At 33.8% G+C, this 20,819-nt stretch overlaps 1 protein-coding gene across 6 annotated transcripts in view; it reads right to left on the reverse strand.

The window, feature by feature from the left end:
- The window catches only part of FANCL (FA complementation group L), a 91,729-nt gene that overhangs the window by 539 nt on the left and 70,371 nt on the right, over window positions 1-20,819 (reverse strand). For all 6 annotated transcript variants that reach the window (XM_034659169.1, XM_011221545.3, XM_034659172.1 and 3 more), the window contains 6 exons: window positions 10,600-10,750; window positions 3,435-3,518; window positions 2,936-2,981; window positions 2,779-2,860; window positions 1,615-1,731; window positions 270-341 (listed from right to left, as the gene is read on the reverse strand). In XM_034659169.1, coding sequence (XP_034515060.1) covers window positions 270-341; window positions 1,615-1,731; window positions 2,779-2,860; window positions 2,936-2,981; window positions 3,435-3,518; window positions 10,600-10,750 — 552 coding nt within the window. The remainder of the gene's footprint in view (window positions 1-269; window positions 342-1,614; window positions 1,732-2,778; window positions 2,861-2,935; window positions 2,982-3,434; window positions 3,519-10,599; window positions 10,751-20,819) is intronic.

A 20,819-nucleotide genomic window follows, 5' to 3' on the forward strand; every position in this document is an offset into this window, starting at 1 on the left:
TGTGGACATGCTAAAATTAAGATTGCTTTATGCTAGAAAATGGTGTCATGATACAGTTTGAAAAATACTCTTTCTTTTTGGTCAAAGGAGCAATTTCAAAAACAAAATGTTGTTGATTGATAGGGACAATTTTACTTCTTTTTAATACATAGAGTAACAAGTAACAAAATGTTTTAGCTAGATATGTATATAGTTGATCAGTTTATCTTCCCGAACATGTTACTAAAAGCTAGGCACATTTTATGAAATGTTATTAATGATTTTCTTACCTTGCTACAATATGGGCATTCACCAAATATGATGTTAAAACTCTGTCTACTAGTCAGTAGTCCTCTCAACCACTGAAGATTTTAAAAAGATAAAGGGAGCAATGTCAGCATGATTACAAATTACAGCTACTCCAAATATCATTTCCTTTGAGTACATATATATTTTATCCCAAAAGATTTACCTTAATTTTCTTTTAACAAAAAGGGGAACATTTCCTGAGCCAGTACCACACTGGTAATATGCCAAATAACAAAATAAGGGGAGACCAGCATTTCGAGGTCTGTACCTTATAGCCAAATTATGGGCCTCCTTATGCACTTTCTCAATCCCAAAAGACACAAAAATAATGCACACAAATCCATGGGGTTCATAGACCCCACCTAAAATCATTAATTATAAATTAAGTATGCCTCCTATAAAAGATACCACAGGCTCTTGAATATTTAGGTCTTAATTCTGGTCTTAATCACCAATAGTGGGTTAATTCTCAATCCATTAATTAGAAAATTAAAGCAGTCCATTTTTAAAAATTAAATGAATATTATTACAAAAGAAAGCACATGTTCCCTTAAGAATATAATTAGACCTAGTATATTATGGTTTTATATAAGGTAAATTGACATCACTAAGTTCTCCACTGTTACAGTACAGATAATACCAACTGCTATATGTAAGCACAAAAACAGGAGGTGATATTAAGGAAGACTAAAAGCACTATACAACTGGAAGGTGTTCTATATATACATGCATATATAATCATGTCAGCTGTACACTAGGAGGAATGCTACAGAGATCAAGTGACTACACAGGGATGAAAGCAGACTTCACATAGTAAATAAAATGCCACTGAGAGTGCTATGACATATTTAGATCATAAAATGCATTCTTCTCAACATCAAAAGACTGTTACATTTATTCTATACTTAAATCTACTCTGAAAAGTAATAGATACTCGATAGTGCTACCTCCCTTTCACCTTATTGCCACCACTACTCCCACTTGGATGAGTCCACAGAGTTTGCGCTGGGTTACAGGAGATATTTAAAAGAGACTAAGGTAGCATCAATTTCATTTGTTACTATCAATAAGCAGTCAGTCAATGAATATATTAGATACATTTTCTCCCTTCTTGGGATACTTTAGGCCATTTCTTCACTTATTAGTAACCAGGATGAAGAAATGAAAGCACATGGGCATCTGGAAATGAACTGGTAAAGGGGCTGATGGCAAAAGAGATCACCATTCACTGAAGAGATTCTTAGACTCTATATTTCAAATATGCATACTTCCTATGTCATGGTAACCAAAAACATCTTGCCAAGGTTATTTTTATTTTATTTCTACCTCATATAAGCATATTTGATGGAAAGGCTGTCCACACTGGGAATTATCACACACTTGATCAGGAATGGCGCCATCAAGCTGATAGGCATAACAAATCCCACAATCCATAGAAAAATCCTTCAAAAGAAAATAAATATAAGCATATGTGTTTAAAACACACAGGGTAAGATAAGAAAGAGTGAATAATATGGTATATATATTAACTTTTTTTTTTTTTTAAAGATTTTATTTATTTATTCAACAGAGATAGAGACAGCCAGCAAGAGAGGGAACACAGCAGGGGGAGTGGGAGAGGAAGAAGCAGGCTCACAGCAGAGGAGCCTGATGTGGGGCTCGATCCCATAACGCCGGGATCACGCCCTGAGCGGAAGGCAGACGCTTAACCGCTGTGCCACCCAGGCGCCCCTATAAACTTTTTATAAAGTTTTTATAAAGGTAGCTTATCCACTATATTACAGAGAATACAGTTATATCACTAATGCCTTAGAAAAGCTATTTGTAAGAAGAGTGCTTCCTTTTTCATCCAGTAAGTAATGCACATAGATATACTCAAAACAAATTCTGTTTTGGACTTAAGTAATTTTCCCATGTTGTACATCAATATAATGCCACTGTAGTATGTAGAGAACTGACATTAGCTAGTGGTTACTAAATTTCAAAATTCTGTAACTAAAGGAATAAGACAAAAACAGCCCCACCACTTTAACAGTCTGTAACCTCAGCTGCTTCATCAAAAATCAATTCTAAGAAGTTTATTATTTTTGCGACATGGTAATGTCTATTCATTTTTAAAAACTGTACTGCCACCTTTCACAAATACATCAAGCTAATTAAAACTTTATTTCAATCATCCATAAGTAGATAGTAATAGAATATCCAAACATCTCATTAGCTACTTTGGACCTTTCCCCCTATTTTTAATAATAAAGATGTCTGTCATTAATCACTTTATTGCTACGAAGACCATGAAAAAAGTATACTTAAACCACTAATCAAAGGTTAACAAGTTCTTTGATGCTACTGTTGCTTGCAGTTCAGAAGTCTGTTATAATATTCTCCCAACTCCCTCCTTTCAGCCTCATTTTTCTCTGGTGTCTAAAAGAAGAACATTTAACTTTCATTAAGCTATGCTGTTTGGAATGTCAAAGCACTGATAAAACTTACAGATTTTTCCAGGTTAGCGCGAGCTGGAAAATCTATTTCTAAAACATCTTTCAAGTTTTGTAACAGACTATTTTCTGGATCCCTGAAAGCATGAAAAAAAAATTGTTGTTAAATTTGCAAAATAGAAAAATAATAATTGTATTGCAAAGATACCTACCATAAATGTATGTTTCTGCTCAGCTTAATTCCCAGAGGTTTTACCACTTCAGATATTAAAAAAAAAAAAAGTTTAATAATTTAGCATCTGCTGCTGTCACTTTGTAAAGACATTTAGCACAGAATTTTTTTTTACTGAGATATAATTAGCATATAACACTGTATTAGTTTTCAGTGTACAACAATGATTGTATTTATTGCAATACACTCACTACAAAGTTTCGTTAACATCCATCACCACATGTAGTTACAAGTTTTTTTTTTATGAGAACTTTTAAGATCTACTCTCTTAGTAGCTTACAAATATACATACAGAATTTGCTAATTGACTGGAAAATCTAAATCATATTTTTTAAAAACCACAAAAGTACACAGTTCAGAATGATGAGACATTTTCATTTAAAATGATTACCAATATATTAATATTTCAGAATATTTTAACAGTGTGAGATAAGAATTTTAGGACTCTGTTAAAAACATTTAAATAGGAGATCTCATACCATGGTCTGCTCCAAGAAAGCAGCACTCAGGAAGCATAGTAGGATGCCTGGGGTCAACCTCTATATTTACTGAAGCATTATTTCCTAGAATAAAAATATGAAGTTTATAGAAGTAGAAAAGTTCATCAAAAAAAATAAAGGGGTATCTATTTGGGTACTTACTGTACGAAAGGAAAGATAGCCAATGTTTTATAGTTTCTTTATAAGCATATTAGTATTTTATAGTCTAAAAGAAATAAATTTTGAAATTATGATGATGGAAGATTTGGGGATCCATCCAAAGTTTCAAAATAGTCAATCCAGAGTTACTATAATTAATTTATACTAGAATTCTGGTCAGAATTCTGTTATAGTTTAAATAAAAATTATAAAGTGATAAAGATTTTTAACATTAAAAGAAATCACAAGATTAAGAACTATCTAAATTACTTCCATGACTTTCTTGAAAAGCATAACTGTGCTCAAAAATTAAAAGACCAGGAATACAATAAATGGTAAAAACAAACATGTTCATGATTTTTTTATGAAGTTTTATAAAAACATTTTCTATCAATAATGACTTTCAATGTAAATGGACTAAATTCTCCAATCCAACAACACAGGGAGTCAGAATGGATTAAAAAAAAAAAAACCAAGACCCATCTACACGCCGCCTACAAGAGACTCATTTTACACCTAAAGACACCTGCAGATTGAAAGGGAGGGAGTGGAAAAACATTTATCACGCAAATGGGTGTCAAAAGAAAGACGGAGTAGCCATACTTATATCAGACAAGCTAGCTTTATTTTTTCACTTTAAATTCAATATATAGTGTATTACTAGTTTCAGAGGCAGAGTTTAGTAATTCATCAGTTGCATATAACATCCAGTGCTCATTACACCAACTGACCTCTTTAATGCCCATCACCCAGTTATCCCATCCCCTCACCCACCTCCCCTCCAGCAACCCTTAGCTTGTTTGCTATGATTAAGAGTCTCTTATGGTTTGTCTCCCTCTCTGATTTCATCTTACTTTATTTTTCTATCCCTTTCTCTATGATCATGTTTCATTTCTTAAATCCCACATGAGTAATATCATATGATAATTGTTTTTCTCTGACTTATTTCACTTAATACCCTCTAGTTCCACCCACGTCGTTGCAAATGGTAAAAAAAAATTTTTTTTTAAGATTTATTTATGTGTCAGAGGGAGAGCACAAACAGGGGGAGCAACAGCAGAGGGAGAAGCAAGCTCCCCACTGAGCAAGAAGCCAATGTGGGACTCAATCCCAGGAACCTGGGATCATAACCTGAACCGAAGGCAGCCACTTAACCAACTGAGCCACCCAGACAGCCCAAGATTTCACTTTTTTGATGAATGAGTAATATTTCACTGTGTGTGGTACACACACACACACACACACACACACCATATCTTCTTTATCCATTCATCTTTGATGGACACATCTGGGTTCTTTCCGTCTATTTTGGGCACTGCTGCTATACACATAGGGGTGCAGATGCCCCTTCAAATCACTATGTTTGTATCCTTTGGATAAATACCTAGTAGTGCAATTGCTGGGTCATAGGGTAGCTCTGTTTTTACCTATGGACAAACTAGACTTTAAACCAAAACTGTAACAAAAGATGAAAAGGGGCACTATATCATAATAAAGAGGACAATCCAACAAGAAAATCTAACAATTATAAATATGTATGCACCCAATGTAGAAGCACCCAAATATATAAAACAATAACAAACATAAAGGAACGAATTGATAATAACACAGTAGTAGTAGGGGACTTTAACACCCTACTTACATCAATGGACAGATCATCTCAGCAGAAGATCAACAAAGAAACAATGGCTCTGAATGACACACTGGACCAGATGGACTTAACAGATATATTCAGAACATTCCATCCTAAAACAGAGTACACATTCTTTTCAAGTGCACATGGAACATTCTATAGAATGGATCACATATAATGTCACAAAATAGGCCTTAACAATTATAAAAAGACTGAAATCTTACCACTCGCCTTTTTTAGTCAATGCTATGAAACTTAAAGTCAACCCACGAGACAAATTTTGGGAAGACTACAAATAAACGGAGGTTAAACAACATGCTACTAAACAATGAATGGGTCAACCAGGAAATGAAGAAATTAAAAAATGGAAACAAATGAAAATGAAAACACAACAATCCAAAACCTTGGGGATGCAGCAAAAGTGGTCCCAAGAGGGAAGTATATAATAGCAATGCAGGCTACCTCAAGAAGCTGAAAAATCCCCAAAAACCTAACCTTACACCTAAAGGACCTAGAAAAATAACAATGAACGAAGCCTAAAGCCAGCGGAAGGAAGGAAATAATAAAGATTAAGACAGAAATAAATGATACAGAAACTAAAAAAACAATAAACAGATCAATGAAACCAGGTGCTGATTCTTTGAAAAAATAAACCTCTAGCCAGACTTATCAAAAAGAAAACAGAAAGGACCCAAATAAAATCACAAATGAAAGAGGAGAAATAACCAACACCAAAGAAATACAATTATAAGAGAATGTTACGAAAAACTATGTGCCAACAAATTGGGACGACATGGAAGAAATGGATAAATTCCTAGAAACATACAAATTACCAAACCTGGAACAGGAAGAAATAGAAAACTTGAACAGACTGATAACAAGCAAAGAAATTGTATCAGTAATGCAAAAACTCCCAAGAAACAAAAGTCCAGGGCTAGATTGCTTCACAGGTGAATTCTACCAAACACTGAAAGAAGAATTAGTATCTATTTTTCTCAAACTATTCAAAAAACAAAAATAAAACAAGAAAAGAAGGAAACTTCCCAATTCATTCATTCTGTGAGGCCAGCATTACCCTGATACCAAAACCAGATAAAGACTCCAGTAAAAAAAGAGAACCACTGGCCAATACTCCTGATGAGCATGGATGCAAAAATTCTCAAAAAAATGCTAGCAAACTGAATCCAACAATACATTCCAAAAATCATTCACCACGATCAAGAAGTTTTTATTCCTGGGCTGCAAGATTCACAAATCAATCAAGGTGATACATATACCACATTTACAAAAGAAAGGATAAAAACCATATCATTTCAATAGATGTAGAAAAGACATTTGACAAAATACAACATTCATTCATTCATGATAAAAACCCTCAACAAAGCAGAGTTACAGGGAACACACCTCAACATAAATGTCATCAATGAAAAATCCACAGCTAATATCATCCTCAATGGGGAAAAACTGAGAGCTTTTCCTCTACAGTCAGGAATAAGACAGGAATGTCCACTCTCACCACTGTTATTTAATATAATATTGGAAGTCCAGCCACAGCGATCAGAAAACTTCAAGAAGAAATAGAAGGCATCCAAATCAGCAAGGAAGAAGCCAAACTTTCACTCTCTGCAGATGACATGATACGCTATATAGAAAACCCAGAAGACGCCACCAAAAAACTGCTGGAACTGATAACGAATTCAGTAAAGTTGCAGGATATAAAAATCAACGTACAGAAATCTGTTTCATTTCTATACACCAATAATGAATCAGAGAAATTAAGTAATCAATCACATTTACAATTGCAACAAAAATAATAAGATACCTAGGAATAAACCTAACCAAAGAAGTGAAAGACCTATACTCTGAAAACTATAAAACAATGACCAAAAAAACTGAAGATGACACAAAGAAATGGCAAGACATTCCATGCTCATGGATTGGAAGAATAAATATCGTTAAAATGTCTATACTACCCAAAGCAATCTACACATTTAATACAATCTCTATCAAACTACCAACAGCATTTTTCACAGAACTAAAACAATCCTAAAATTTTTATGGAATCACAGAAGACCCTGAATAGGCAAAGCAACCTTGAAAAAGAGACGCAGAGCTGGAGCCATCACAATTCCAAACTTCGAATTACATTACAAAGCTGTAGTGATCAAAACAGTATGGTACTGGCACAAAAACAGACACACAGATCAATTGAACAGGACACCCAGAAATAAACCTACAACTATATGGTCAACTAATCTTTGACAAAGCAGGAAAGAATATCCAATGGGAAAAGTATAGTCTTCAACAGATGGTGATGGGAAAACTGGACTGAAACATGCAAACGAATGAACCACTTTCTTACACCAAATACAAAAATAAATTCAAAATGGCTGAAACACAACTTAAGTGTGATACCTGAAACCATAAAAATCCTAGAAGAGAACACAGGCAGTAATGTCTTTATGACACTGGCAACTTCTTTCTAGATATGTCTTCTGAGGCAAGGGAAACAAAAGCAAAAATAAACTATTGAGACTTCATCAAAATAAAAAGCTTCTGCACAGAGAAAGAAATAATCAGCAAGACTAAAAGGCAATCTATGGAATGGGAGAAGGTATTTGCAAATGACATATCTGGTAAAGGGTTAGTATCCAAATATATAAAGAACTTGTAAAATTTAACACCCAAGAAACAAATAATCCAATTGAAAAATGGGAAGATATGAATAGACATTTTTGCAAAGAAGACATACTGATGGCCAACAGACATGAAAAGATGCTCAACATCACTCTTCAATCAAAACTACATTGAGATACCACTTCACACCTGTCAGAATGGCTAAAAACAACATAAACAACAGGTGTTGGTGAAGATGTGGAGAAAGGGGAATCCTCCTGCACTGTTGGTGGGAATTCAAAGGTACAGCCACTCTGGAAAACAGTATGGAGGTTCCTTAAAACGTTAAAAATAGAACTATTCTATGAACCAGGAATTGCACTACTAAGTATTTACCCGAAAGAATACAAAAATACTAATTCAAAGGGATACATGCACCCTGATGTTTATAGCAGCATTATCTACAATGGACAAAATTATGGCAACAGCTCAAGTGTCCATCAACTGATGAATGGATAAAGAAGTACTGGTATAGATATACAATGGAATATTATCCAGCCATTAAAAAGAATGAAATCTTGCCATTTGCAACTAGGTGGATGGAGCTAGAAAGTATTATGCTAAGTGAAATAAGTCAATCAGAGAAAGATAAATACCACATAATTTCACTCATAAGTAGAATTTAAGAAATAAAACAAATGAGCATAGGGTGAAAAAAAGAGAGAAAGGAAAACCAAGAAAGACTCTTAATACAGAGCACAAATTGATGGTTACCAGAGGGGAGGCAGGTGGTGGGATGGGTTAAATAGGTGTTGGGGATTAAGAAGGGCACTTGTTGTGATGAGCACTGGGTGCTCTATGAAGTGTTGAATCACTATATTGTACACCTGAAACCAATATTACACAGTATGTCACCTGGAATCTAAAAACTCAAAATATAAAAATACAGAAATAAAAAACATTTTCTGAGTTCTTTTGTTCCATGTGAAGCTTTCACATTATATGTTAACAATGGATTCAATTCATATTAAATCAGAAATTGTTCATTCAACAAAAACAACTAACCTAGTTTATAGAATCTAAGAAAATCTATTTGGCACTAGATTCTTTTATAAATTCTACCTACTGAAATATTGTACTAATTTCAGAAATTTTACTATTTTTTGAAGGTGCATTAGTATAACTATACGGTCTATTTGGATTTTATTTTTACAATAAAAATGGCCTGATAAATTTTATACAATATAGCATTAGCTTTTGGCTAAGGTTGGCAACAGCATGAACACAATTAACAACAGATCTGACAAAAAAAGGTAATCAAGTAAAATAAAAAATGACTACAAATCATTCATGAGAAATACAAAAATACAAAAGTTAACTTATTATCTCATTTGTTTATACATTCTTTACCATGAGCACAAATTCCATTTTAGCCTTTAGCAGTGTCATGTACTAATGGCTCCAGAAAGTTCTTTCACTTAACAATGGGTATATTATTTAATATATTTCAATTAATTTGCTGAAAACTTGGGTCTTAAAAAAACAAATCAATGCCTGAAGTGAAAAAAAAAGCTAAAGGTAAATACAGAGTGAATTAAAAACCAGGTTGTCTATGCTGAACAATGAGAAATATAATAAAAGGTATATTTAATCGTTACCTGATCAAAATAATTATTTAAATGGAGCCATGAAGAAAATTAATTACAACACTCCTTTGAGGAAAATACTTTCATTCTTAATATCTATTTGTTCACAAATACACCATAATTTGTTAATCATTCCAAACTAAATACCATTAGACTTTTTAGACTGAGTGACACTACTACTTATACAACTGCTGCACAATGATACCTTCCTTTTCTTATAATTACATGTTACTTCTTTTCTCCCAGAAAATCTATTACGCCCGGGGAGTAAATACAAAAATTGCTAATGTGGATATGATTCACAACAGAATTTCATAATATCCTCCAGAATATATGCCTTTTAACAATATATTTATTTGGGCTAAGGAAACCAAGAAGGAAAAATATAAATAGGTATCTCATAGTCATCTAACTACACTACTTACTGTGAGCTCAAATATAGTTTAAAACATCTAAAACATTGAGCGGTTGAACTCTAAACTGACATATATTGCTTGTTCATAATGAAAATACATAAAGCAATAATTTTATAATAAAGATGGTAATATTACAGGGATAGTTACAGTTATATCACATCTTATTCATTAATATCATGTATTTATAGTAAAGAAAATACCTAAAATATGTTTATTATTTTCTGCTTTCTGATTACTCTTCAATGGCATGCATGGCCCACTTCAGCTTCTTTTATCCTCTAAATTTTGTCAGAAACTATTCCCAGATCTGTTGATATTAATCTTGTCTAAGTCTCATGGATGAAGACTTTCATTATTACAATTTTTTCCCTAAGAAATGTAAGTTTTGAAAAACCTGTTCCATTATTTCTGTGCTAATTAAAATCTAATTAAACAGTATCTCTGAATGATACTTCATTGACCATCACCTTTTATACCGAAACACCTCAGTACTTGCCCTTTTCTCCTGACACATTTATTCAAATACACAGTAATAAATCACAGTTCATCCCAAAGTTTTAATAGCTGACTTCATAAAAAAAAAAAAAAAAACTCACCTAAGAGTCCAATATCCTCTTTAGATCCATTTTCCTAATTAATACAAAGTACACACACACACACACACACACTCTCTCTCTTTAATCCTTTTTCCGTACCTAGTGCAATTCTGCGTGCCGTCGCACTCCGGGTAGGTTTTTCTGGCTCAAGTACCCAAGTCTTCTCATCGATTTCATCCATAACATCCCAGAATGCCTTCAGTGATTCTAAGGCTGCCAAAAACTGACCGTAAATGCTTATTAAGGAGCTCTGTGAAAGACAGATAAAACCTGCATGAGTTGCATGACACTCTTATCAACAGCAGATAATCTTTCACTTAAAATACAATTCAATTTAGAAATTTTAAGCTCTGTTTCATTTCAGCTGAAACTACTCTAGTAAACAAGAGTCAACTCTCCCTGCTTCACCTCTCTTCACCTCCGTTAGCATTGACAGAATTTTCTGATTGTCACTGGGACTGTGCATCTTATCAGAAATTGTTTTTTAAAGACCGTATTTTTATATGATGCATTCTGTACTATATTTATAGAATAGTAATTACTAATACAAGACATGTATGTACTTCATTAATGACTATACTATCTATGTATTGAGCATGGTGTCTATACAATTTTAGTATGAAAGTTATCAAGTTATCTAGTATGCAGCTATCAAGTTAATTGCAGCACAATTTGTAATTCAATTAAATTAGTTTTTAACATTATTAACTTTACAGACTTCTTTAGGCAGAGTATAAAAAGGTTCTACACATATTTTCCCACAAAGTTTTTATTGATTAAATTCAAATAATGGAGTGCATTTTTTGTAATATAGATCTATTAATGAGAATATTGCATCTTTTGGTGGATGGGGAACAATGTTTAATTGGAGCTGAAAGTTAGTGTTCCCCTTTATCCAAATCAATTGCAAATGTTTATCTGTTAATGCCTGTAATGAGATTTTACATACATCATCCCTGAAAATGTCTTCTCACGCACACAGGCACCATGTGGACTATCTAGTACTGACAAATACTGATGTAAATCCAGAAGCACAGGATTTTAAGAGAGACCATTCACTACTACAAAGACATCTGTAGATTGAGGTTCTTTTTTTTTTTTTTTGAGGTAAAATCGACATACATTGTATTAGTTTCAGGTGTACAACCTAATTTATTATTTGTATACACTGTAAAACAATCACAGTAAATCATTATCTGTCACCATACAAAGTTACAAAAAAATTTTCTACCCTTGTGATGAGAAGTTTTAAGATTTACTCTTCCCAACTTTCAAATATGTAATCTAACATTGACTAGGTTTTATACATTTCTAAAATTCAATCAAATTACAAATAAGATTTCTTCTAATGTTAAACTTTTAGCCAATGTCTGAATTTAGTCTTTCAGACATTAATATTTTATGGGAATTAACAAATACATTTTCACTAATAATAAGAACTAAAGACATTATTGAATTTTTTAAAGATTTTATTTGAGAGGAAGAGAGAGAGCACGAGCGAGCAGGGGGAGAGGCAAAGGGAGAAGGAGAAGGAGGCTTGATCCCAGGACCCCAGGATCAGGACCTGAACCAGAGACAGATGCTTAATCCACTGAGCCACTCAGGCACCCCTATTACTGATTTTAAAACTCAATTTATAATTACTTTCAAACAAAGTCAAAAGTTTCTTATAAAGTAGTATGTTTAAAGGTTACCACTATTTACTAAATATTTTTATATTAAAAGCAGTAAAAACTAAAAGTTTAAAAGAAGAATTAAGGATCTTATTGTTTCAAATAAGCAATACATATTTTTAAAAAATCACTAAAAATATTACAAATGTATTTATCCCAAATAACTGATACAAACCAACAATGCAAGAATACAGTATACCCTGAGTTACGTGAAAAGAAAGTACCTCCTTAAAGGTATATTTTGTACTTAATACGTGCTTAAGGAAAACCCATTTCATCTCATCACTTGAGTCTGGGTTTACACCTAGATGAAGTCACGGCTCAGTTTCACAAAGCTAGTTCAACTCTGCAACCTTCCATAAACCGGGGGCGGGGCGGGGTGGGGCGGAATAAGAGCCGGAACAAAAGCCTGAAGACAGAACACCTGTTCTCTTTTGTTGCCACACTTATCTATAAACTTAGATGCCAAAATCCAGAAATCAGAAACCAAACTCCCAAGTTTTGTTTTGTTTTAACTATGGGCTACACTTATTTCCTTTCATTAAATGTGTCGCCATTCTTTAGATACCCAAACAGATCAGCTGTGATCCTTGCAGATTTCTTTTTATACCTAATATCAATAACTAAAGACCTGTTTTTATTTTTAAAATATTTCTTGGTAGCTCTATTTACCCTAGTATTATTATGTACTATTAAAATAACCCCCCGGGACACCTGGATGGCTCAGGCAGTTAAATGTCTGCCTTCAGCTCAGGTCATGATCCCAGGGTCCTGGGACTGAGTTCGGTGCCGGGCTCCTTACTCGGTGTGGAGCCTGCTTCTCCCTCTGCCTGTCTGTCTGTCTCTCTCGATTCCTCTCTCTGACAAATAAATAAAAATACTTAAAATAAATAAATAAAATAACCCTCTCGTTCTTGCTTCCACATCCAGACATGCCATCACTGACTTATCACAGAATACCCTCCCTAAAATGTAAAACTTAACATATCGGTCCGCCTCAGAAAACCATTCAAAACAACCTTCTAACTGGGTTTTCCCCCCGGTAGTCATATTGCCCTGAAGCCCATTATTTATATTGCAATTAGGCTGATATTTGTATTCTGCAATCCTAATACTATAACATCCTGGCTTAAAACAAAACAATGTAAATGCAGTTCTTCTCAAAGTGATATTTTTCCTTTGTAATACCACCACTTAATGATAGCAACACAAATTCCAAAAGCTGTTCAATAAATATGTAAGTAAACTGAAGTCAACTACCTGATATAAAAATAATCATTTATGACCGTCATCATTTTATTTATTAAGGCTACTGTTATTTACAGGTAGCTTGCAAATTATGTTTTATGTTAATGATTAAAACCACAGTTCTTTTTCATGGCTTGCAATTAACATTGTTTAATGTGTATCCATAGATGTAAGAGTACACTGAGTAAACTGAAATACTTTCCATGGGTATATTTACCACTCCAAGCTTCAGTAACCATCTTCTCTATGATCCCAAATTTCTATGATTCCCAAATTTCTTTAGGCCAGATCGAGAACTCCAGAACTGCTCCGCTATCGCTCTACAGATGATCTCCACATGGCTAACAGACACCTCATACTCCTAGTGCTCCACGCTGATCTCATTCTTTTCCAGGAGAAATCCTCCCCAGGAATCTAAGCATGGATTGCTAACTAGAGAACTAGATTACTAAAAAACCCTTCTAACTGAATTTTCTTCCTTTAGTCATAGCCCCCTAAAACTCATTATTTACATTGCAATTAAATTGATTTTTGTATTCTGCAGATCTGATACCATAATTTCTTTGTGTATAATAAGGCAATCATTGATCATCAGATACATACACAACAATACAATTGCTGAACAGTATGTTGGTTTATTAACAGCTTTATTGAGATGTGATATACAAAGAACTGTACATATTTAATGTGTACAAGTTGATGAATAGTCTATTTTTGCTTTGGTGCTGGTGCTTCTGGCGTCGATCAAGAGATTATTACCAAGACTAAGATCAGGAAGTATTCTCCCTATGTTTTGTACTAGGAGTTTTTAGTTTCAGGTCTAATATTTAAGTCATTAATTCATTTTGATTTATGTGCACAATGCAAGGTAAGGGTCCAATTTCCTTTTTCTCATGTGGATATCCTATTTCCCAATACCATTTGTTGAAGAGACTATTCTTTTTCAAAATCAGCACAAAAACGTCTCTTTCCTTTCTCTCCACTTATAGCTATATCTGTATTTAAAAATCTATAATTACCTATTTCATTGTAAACCCAGGGAAAGGCTAACCAAACAAACAAAAAAAGTCATAAAATGTTTTCACAGTGGCATCTTTCATTTGAAAGTGTATGCCAAAACACGATGTGCATTTCTGGTGTGCCTGACTGTAAATGAAATTCTAAACATAGCTCTACTTAAAACTCCACATTTTGAACAAAAAGTAAAAGCTATCTTTTTAATAAAGAAAATGACAGTAAAAAAGAAAAAAAAAATACAACAACCCTGGAACTAGAAGTCAGTTGGTAATTAACAGAAAAAGTAAATTTTGAATCCTAAAAGTCATCATCGGATTTTACCACGTAGTCATGTGAAATAGATACATTAAATACTATTTTTATGTTCTAGATAAAGAAAAGAGTCCAAAAAGGTGAATAGTGAGACACAAAAACATTTCCCTTGGGAATTTCAATGAACTTAGGAGGTAGACATTAAAACTAATGTATCAGTAAGCTATCTGAAAAACAGATTTTTCTCCAACTGCTTATTTTATCCATTAAATCATTCACAAACTCTTATCTTGAACTGATTTTCCTACGAAAATTAGAAAACAAAAACCCATTTCTAAATGCAGTTTCGAACAAAGCAAAATTCTATACACATCATCATAAATGCCAAAGGAGCACACAGTATAATATGACCAAAATTAATATCAAAGTTAAATATTTTGCAAAAAGAAAATTTTTCTAAAAAATTTCTTCAAAAATAAAAATTGCCAATTCCCAATTTTTAATATAAGGAGTTTCGCATCTCACCAAAGCTACTTTATAAAGATTATTTTGGGGATGGGGGTGTAGGGGAGCAAATTTATAATGTGCAAAATGAATTTAAAAATGAATCAAATAAAACAAGACTCAGGAAAAAAGAATACTGATATTAAGAAGTAATATTAAAATAAAATATAAAATGTTGGCAAAGTTGTAAAACAATCTAAACTCTCATATGCTGCTGGTAAGCATGTAAAATGCCACAACCACTTTTGAAAAGATCTGACACCGTTTTAAAAAACTAAATATATTTCTATCTTATGACCTAGCAATTCCACTCCAACAGAAGTGAAAAGATACGTCCATAAAAAGATTTATATAATGTTCAAAGCAGTTTTATTCAGACAGCCAAAAATTAGTATAAATCCGAATGTCCATTAATAAAAGCTAGAATATACAAACTAAAGTATATTCATGTAGCAGACTAACAGGAATAAAAAGAACAAACCACTGATACATGTCACAACATGGAGAATTTCAAAAATATGCTGGGTGAAATGAGGCTATCTCCAAAAGAGGACAGACTGTACACTTCTGCTTACATGAAGTCTGAAACAGGAAAAAATAAGGCATAGTGAAAAAACCAAAACAACAGGGATTTACTAGGAGGAGATAAAAGACTGAGATAATGGTAATGTTCTGCATCTTGAAAATGGACTACATGGGTATATTCACTTACAGAAACTTACGTTACACACACTTGGAATTTATGCGTTTCATGGTTTCCAAATTTTACAAGGAACTGAACTTTAGTAAAGGTAGACATGCTGAAGTATTTTGGGGAAAGATCTTGGACACCTGCAAATTACTTTGAAAGGCACCAAAACTCAGATCAACTTAGGGATGGAGAGATACACAAATGGAAAGGTAAGGGATGAAGCAAGAACGGTAAATGTCAACTCTAGAATCTAGGTACTGGGTACATGAGTATTCATCACAAACTTTTTCAATGTTTCTGTAGGTTTCAAAAGTTATAATAAAATACTGGGGGGAGGGGAAGTTATATAGAACTTATGGAATCTAGATATTAGTGTTTAAGTTCCCTAGGTGATTGCAGTACAATTTTTATTGTAGAGAAAGTTATAGGTATTGATACTATTTCTGTTGTTATCTATACCTGTAGTTGAAGGAAATGCTAAATTTTGAGAATACGAAGATGTATTTTTTTTAACCTAAACTTCTGATTCTCTGGTTAAGAATATCTGTGGTAGACTTTTCAAAGATTATAACTTGCCTTATACAGTGAACTTTTTTTCTAGGAAGACATATTCGTGTTTTGTTTTGGAGAGGGTCTTAAATATATTATTTTAAATGTATAGGTCTAATGAATTAAAGGTCAGTTATTGACTATTTGAAGAAAAATGAAAGATTAGTCTATAACCTAATTAACTTTTTTTAGTTACAATGAATAACTCACATTCTAAAAGATTTAAACAATTCATGTAGCAAGAGACAAAGATGAGCACTACATAATGACAAAGATAACAACCCAACAGTATATATTTATGCACCCAACATAGGGGCACCTAAAAACAGAAAGCAATTATTAACAGCCAAGAAAGGAGAAACTGACAGTAATACAATACAAGCAGAGGACTTGAACACCTCACTTACAGCAAAGGATAGATCATTCAGAGAGAAAAATCAACAAGGAAACAGTGGCTCTGAAAGACACATTTGACCAGATGGACCTAACAAATATATATACAGAATGTTGCATCCAGAAACAGCAAAAATACTCGTTCTTTTCTTTTTCTTTCTTTTTTTTTTTTTTTTTTTTAGTAGTTTGCTCTATCTCTCAGAGCCAGTCAATGGGACCTAGCTTCTTCAAACCCATTCTACCTGAGTATGAAGTATATGAGCTCCCTACCTGCTGACAGTTGGCAGGAGTTGAAGAGATGCTGTCCTCCCAAGACTTTGGTTAAGCACATGGCAACTCCAAGATAAATAATGTGGGTAAAATAGAAAATAAAAAAATAGGTACAGAAAGCATAACACCCGGTCGTAAAAATTGACCTAAATAATGTGTGGGGTATACTCTCTGGGAGTATTAGTATGCTGATGTCCAAATGTCTCTCTCTCAATTTTATTATCACTAGACTTCAAGTGTAGGATGAAGGAGGACTTGGTTGTTGAGGGAAGGCTCCATATATATTTGCTGCAGGTAATTGCTTATGTTGCCTATTCTGATGAAATCAACAACAGCAGGAGTGTAGAGGACAAAAATGGGAGCAGAGCCAAAGTTGAAATGAAGTGAAAAGCAACGTGTACGGGTGTTCATAAAAATTATTCTGGAGGAAAAGACTGGTGGGGGTGGGGAGGAAGTGGATAATTGAGGAAAGAACCAAACTTGAGAGGGTATTGGGGAAGAAAGGAAGGAATAGGTAAGAGGCTTCAAACCATTCTGTGGTGGGGAAAAGAATGCCAGCAAGGACCTCACCTCTTTCTCCAGAGCTGTTCACGGGTGGCTGCTAGCTCTCAGCAATCTGTGGGGGCTGCTGGGTGGCCTTACCTGCACTATCCTGGCATTGATTTCATGACCCCCACTATAACCTAGGCTGGGAGCACAAAGGCGGACCCTCTGCGAATTCAATACGGATATTGGTGGGAATGACTGCACATGGTAAAGGGTGGTGGCCAGGGGAAAGAGTATTGATACAGGGGCCAGCAGACTTGGTTCAAATTTCAGCTCTAACACTCAAAGTTTAACTTTTCACTTCACATCACTTTCCCTGATGGTAACATGGGTGTGTTGTGCCAGCATCATAAGGTTGGAGGAGTAAATGTGAGAATGTACCTAAAACTGTCTCACAAAAAGCCTGGCCCATGGGACATCTCCATCCTTTCTCCTTGCCTGGAGCCTATAGGTGAAAAGATATCAATTCTCCTTACCTTGGCTTTAAATTTAGGTAAAAAAATAGAGTCTTCTTCAAAATCTTTTCAAGTATACATAGAACATTCTCCAGAACAGATCACATGTTAGGCCACAAAACAAGTCTCAATAAATTTAAGAAAAATGAAATCATATCAAGCACCTTTTCTAACCACTACAGTAGGAAACTGGAAATCAGTTACAAGAAAAAGTCTAGAAAGTACACCATACACAGAGGCTAAATAACATGCTACTAAACAATGAATCAGAGAGGGAAAAAAAAAACCATGGAGAAAAATGAAAATGGAAACACAATGGTTCAAATCTTTGGAATGTAGCAGAAGCTATTCTAAGAGGGAAGTTTATGACAATATAGACCTATGTCAAAAAAAAGAAAAGAAAAAGAAAAATCTCAAACAACTTAACTTTACACCTGAAATGGCTAGACACACACACACACAAAAAAAACAAATAATGCCCAAAGCTAGAGGAAGGGAAATGATAAATATTAGAGCAGAAATGAATAAAATCAAGATTAAAAAAAATAGAAAAGATCAATAAAACCAGGAACTAATTCTTTGAAAATATAAACAAAATTGATAAAGCCTTAGCCAGATTCATCAAGAAAGAGAGGACTCATATAATTAAAACGAGAAACAAAGGAAGAGAAATAACTGACCCTACAAAAATACAGAGGATTATAAGAGATTATGAAAAATTATATACCAACAAATTGGACAACCTAGAACAAATGAATAAGTTCCTAGCAACACATCTTCCAAAACTGCATCATGAAGAAATAGAAAATTTGAACAGACCAAAGACCAATTACTACTAATAAAATTGAATCAGTAATAAAAAAAACTAACAAACAAAATTCAGGACAAGATAGGTTCACATGTAAATACTACATTTAAAGAAGAGTTAATACACATTCTTCCCAAACTATATCAAAAAACAGAAAAGGAAGAAAAACTTACGAATTCATTCTACAAGGCCAGCCATTACCCTGATACCAAAACCAGACAAAGACACCACAAAAAAGAGGAAACTACAAGCCAGTATCTCTGATGAACAAAGATATAAAAATTCTCACAAAAAAAATTCAACAGTACATCAAAAAAAACCACTCACCATGATGAAGTAGGATTTATTTGAGAGTGTAAAGGTGGTTCAATACTCACAAATCAATGTGATGTATCACATTAATAAGAGAAAGGATAAAAACCTTATGATCACCACAATAAGATGCACAAAAGCATCTGACAAAATACAACATCCTTTTTATGATAAAATCTTTCAATGAAGTAGTTTTAAACGAAACATATCTCAACATAATAAAGGCAACATATGACAAACTGACAGATAACACCATACTCAGTGGTGAAAAACAGAGCTCTTCCCCTAAGATCAGAAACAAAGATGTCCACTCTTCCCACTTTTATGCAACGTAGTACTGGAAGTCCTATCTGCAGCAGTCAGACATGAAAAAGAAATAAAAACCATCCAAATTGGTAAGGATGAAGTAAAACTGTCACTCTTTGCAGATGACATACTATAAACAGAACTCCACCTAAAGACTCCACCAAAAACTATGAGAACTGATCAATGAATTCAGGAAAATTGCAGTACACAAAATTGATATACAGGAATCTGTTGCATTTCTATATGCTGAGTAGCAGAAGGAGAAATTAAGAAAACAATACCATTTACAATTACATCCCCCAAAATTAAATACTTAGGAATAAATTTAATCAAGAAGGTGAAAGACCTCCTGTACTCTAAAAAATACAAAACATTGATGAAAGAAACTGAAGATAACAAAAACAAAGATGTGCCATGCTCATGGATTGGAAGAATTACTGTTGAAATATCCATACTGCCCAAAGCAATCTACAGATTCGATGTAACCCATATTGAAATACCAACAGCATTTTTAACAGAACTAGAATACCAAAATTGGTGTGGAAGCAAAAAAGACCTCGAATAGCCAAAGAAATCTTGAGGGGGGAAAAAAAAAGCTGGAGGTATCACAATCCAGATTTCAAGATACACTACAAAGCTGTAGTAATCAAAACAGTATGGTGCTGGCACAAAAACAGACGCAGATATCAATGGAAGAGAATAAAGAGCCCAGAAATAAACCCACACTTAAAAGGAGGCAGAAATATACAATGGGTAACAGATAGTATTTTCAATAAATGGTGCTGGGAAAACTGGACAGCTACATGCAAAAGAATGAAACAGAACCACTTTCTTACACCACACACAAAAGTAAATTCAAATTGAATTGAAGACCTAAATGAGACCCGAAACCATAAAAAGCCTGGAAGAAACAATAATAGGTACTGATCTCTTTGACATCAGCCTTAGCAACATGTTTCTAAATGTGTCACCTCAGGCAAGAAAAACAAAAGCAAAAATAAACTATTGGAAATACACGTAAGAAAAAGCTTTTCCAGTGAAGGAAACCATCAACAAAATGAAAGGGAAACCTAGTAAATGGGAGAAGATACTGGTAAATGATATATTCGATAAGAAGTTAATATACAAAATATATAAAGAACTTACACATCAAAAAACAAACAAAAACCCAATTAAAAAATGGGCAGAAGGGGGCACCTGGGTGGCCCAGTCAGATAAGCATCCGACTCTTGATTTCAGCTCAGGTCATGATCTCAGGGTTGTGAGATCAAGCCCCACATCAGGCTCTGTGCTAA

The sequence above is a fragment of the Ailuropoda melanoleuca genome, chromosome 4 (assembly GCF_002007445.2).
Source record: "Ailuropoda melanoleuca isolate Jingjing chromosome 4, ASM200744v2, whole genome shotgun sequence".
In the NCBI taxonomy this organism is placed as follows: Eukaryota; Metazoa; Chordata; class Mammalia; order Carnivora; family Ursidae; genus Ailuropoda; species Ailuropoda melanoleuca.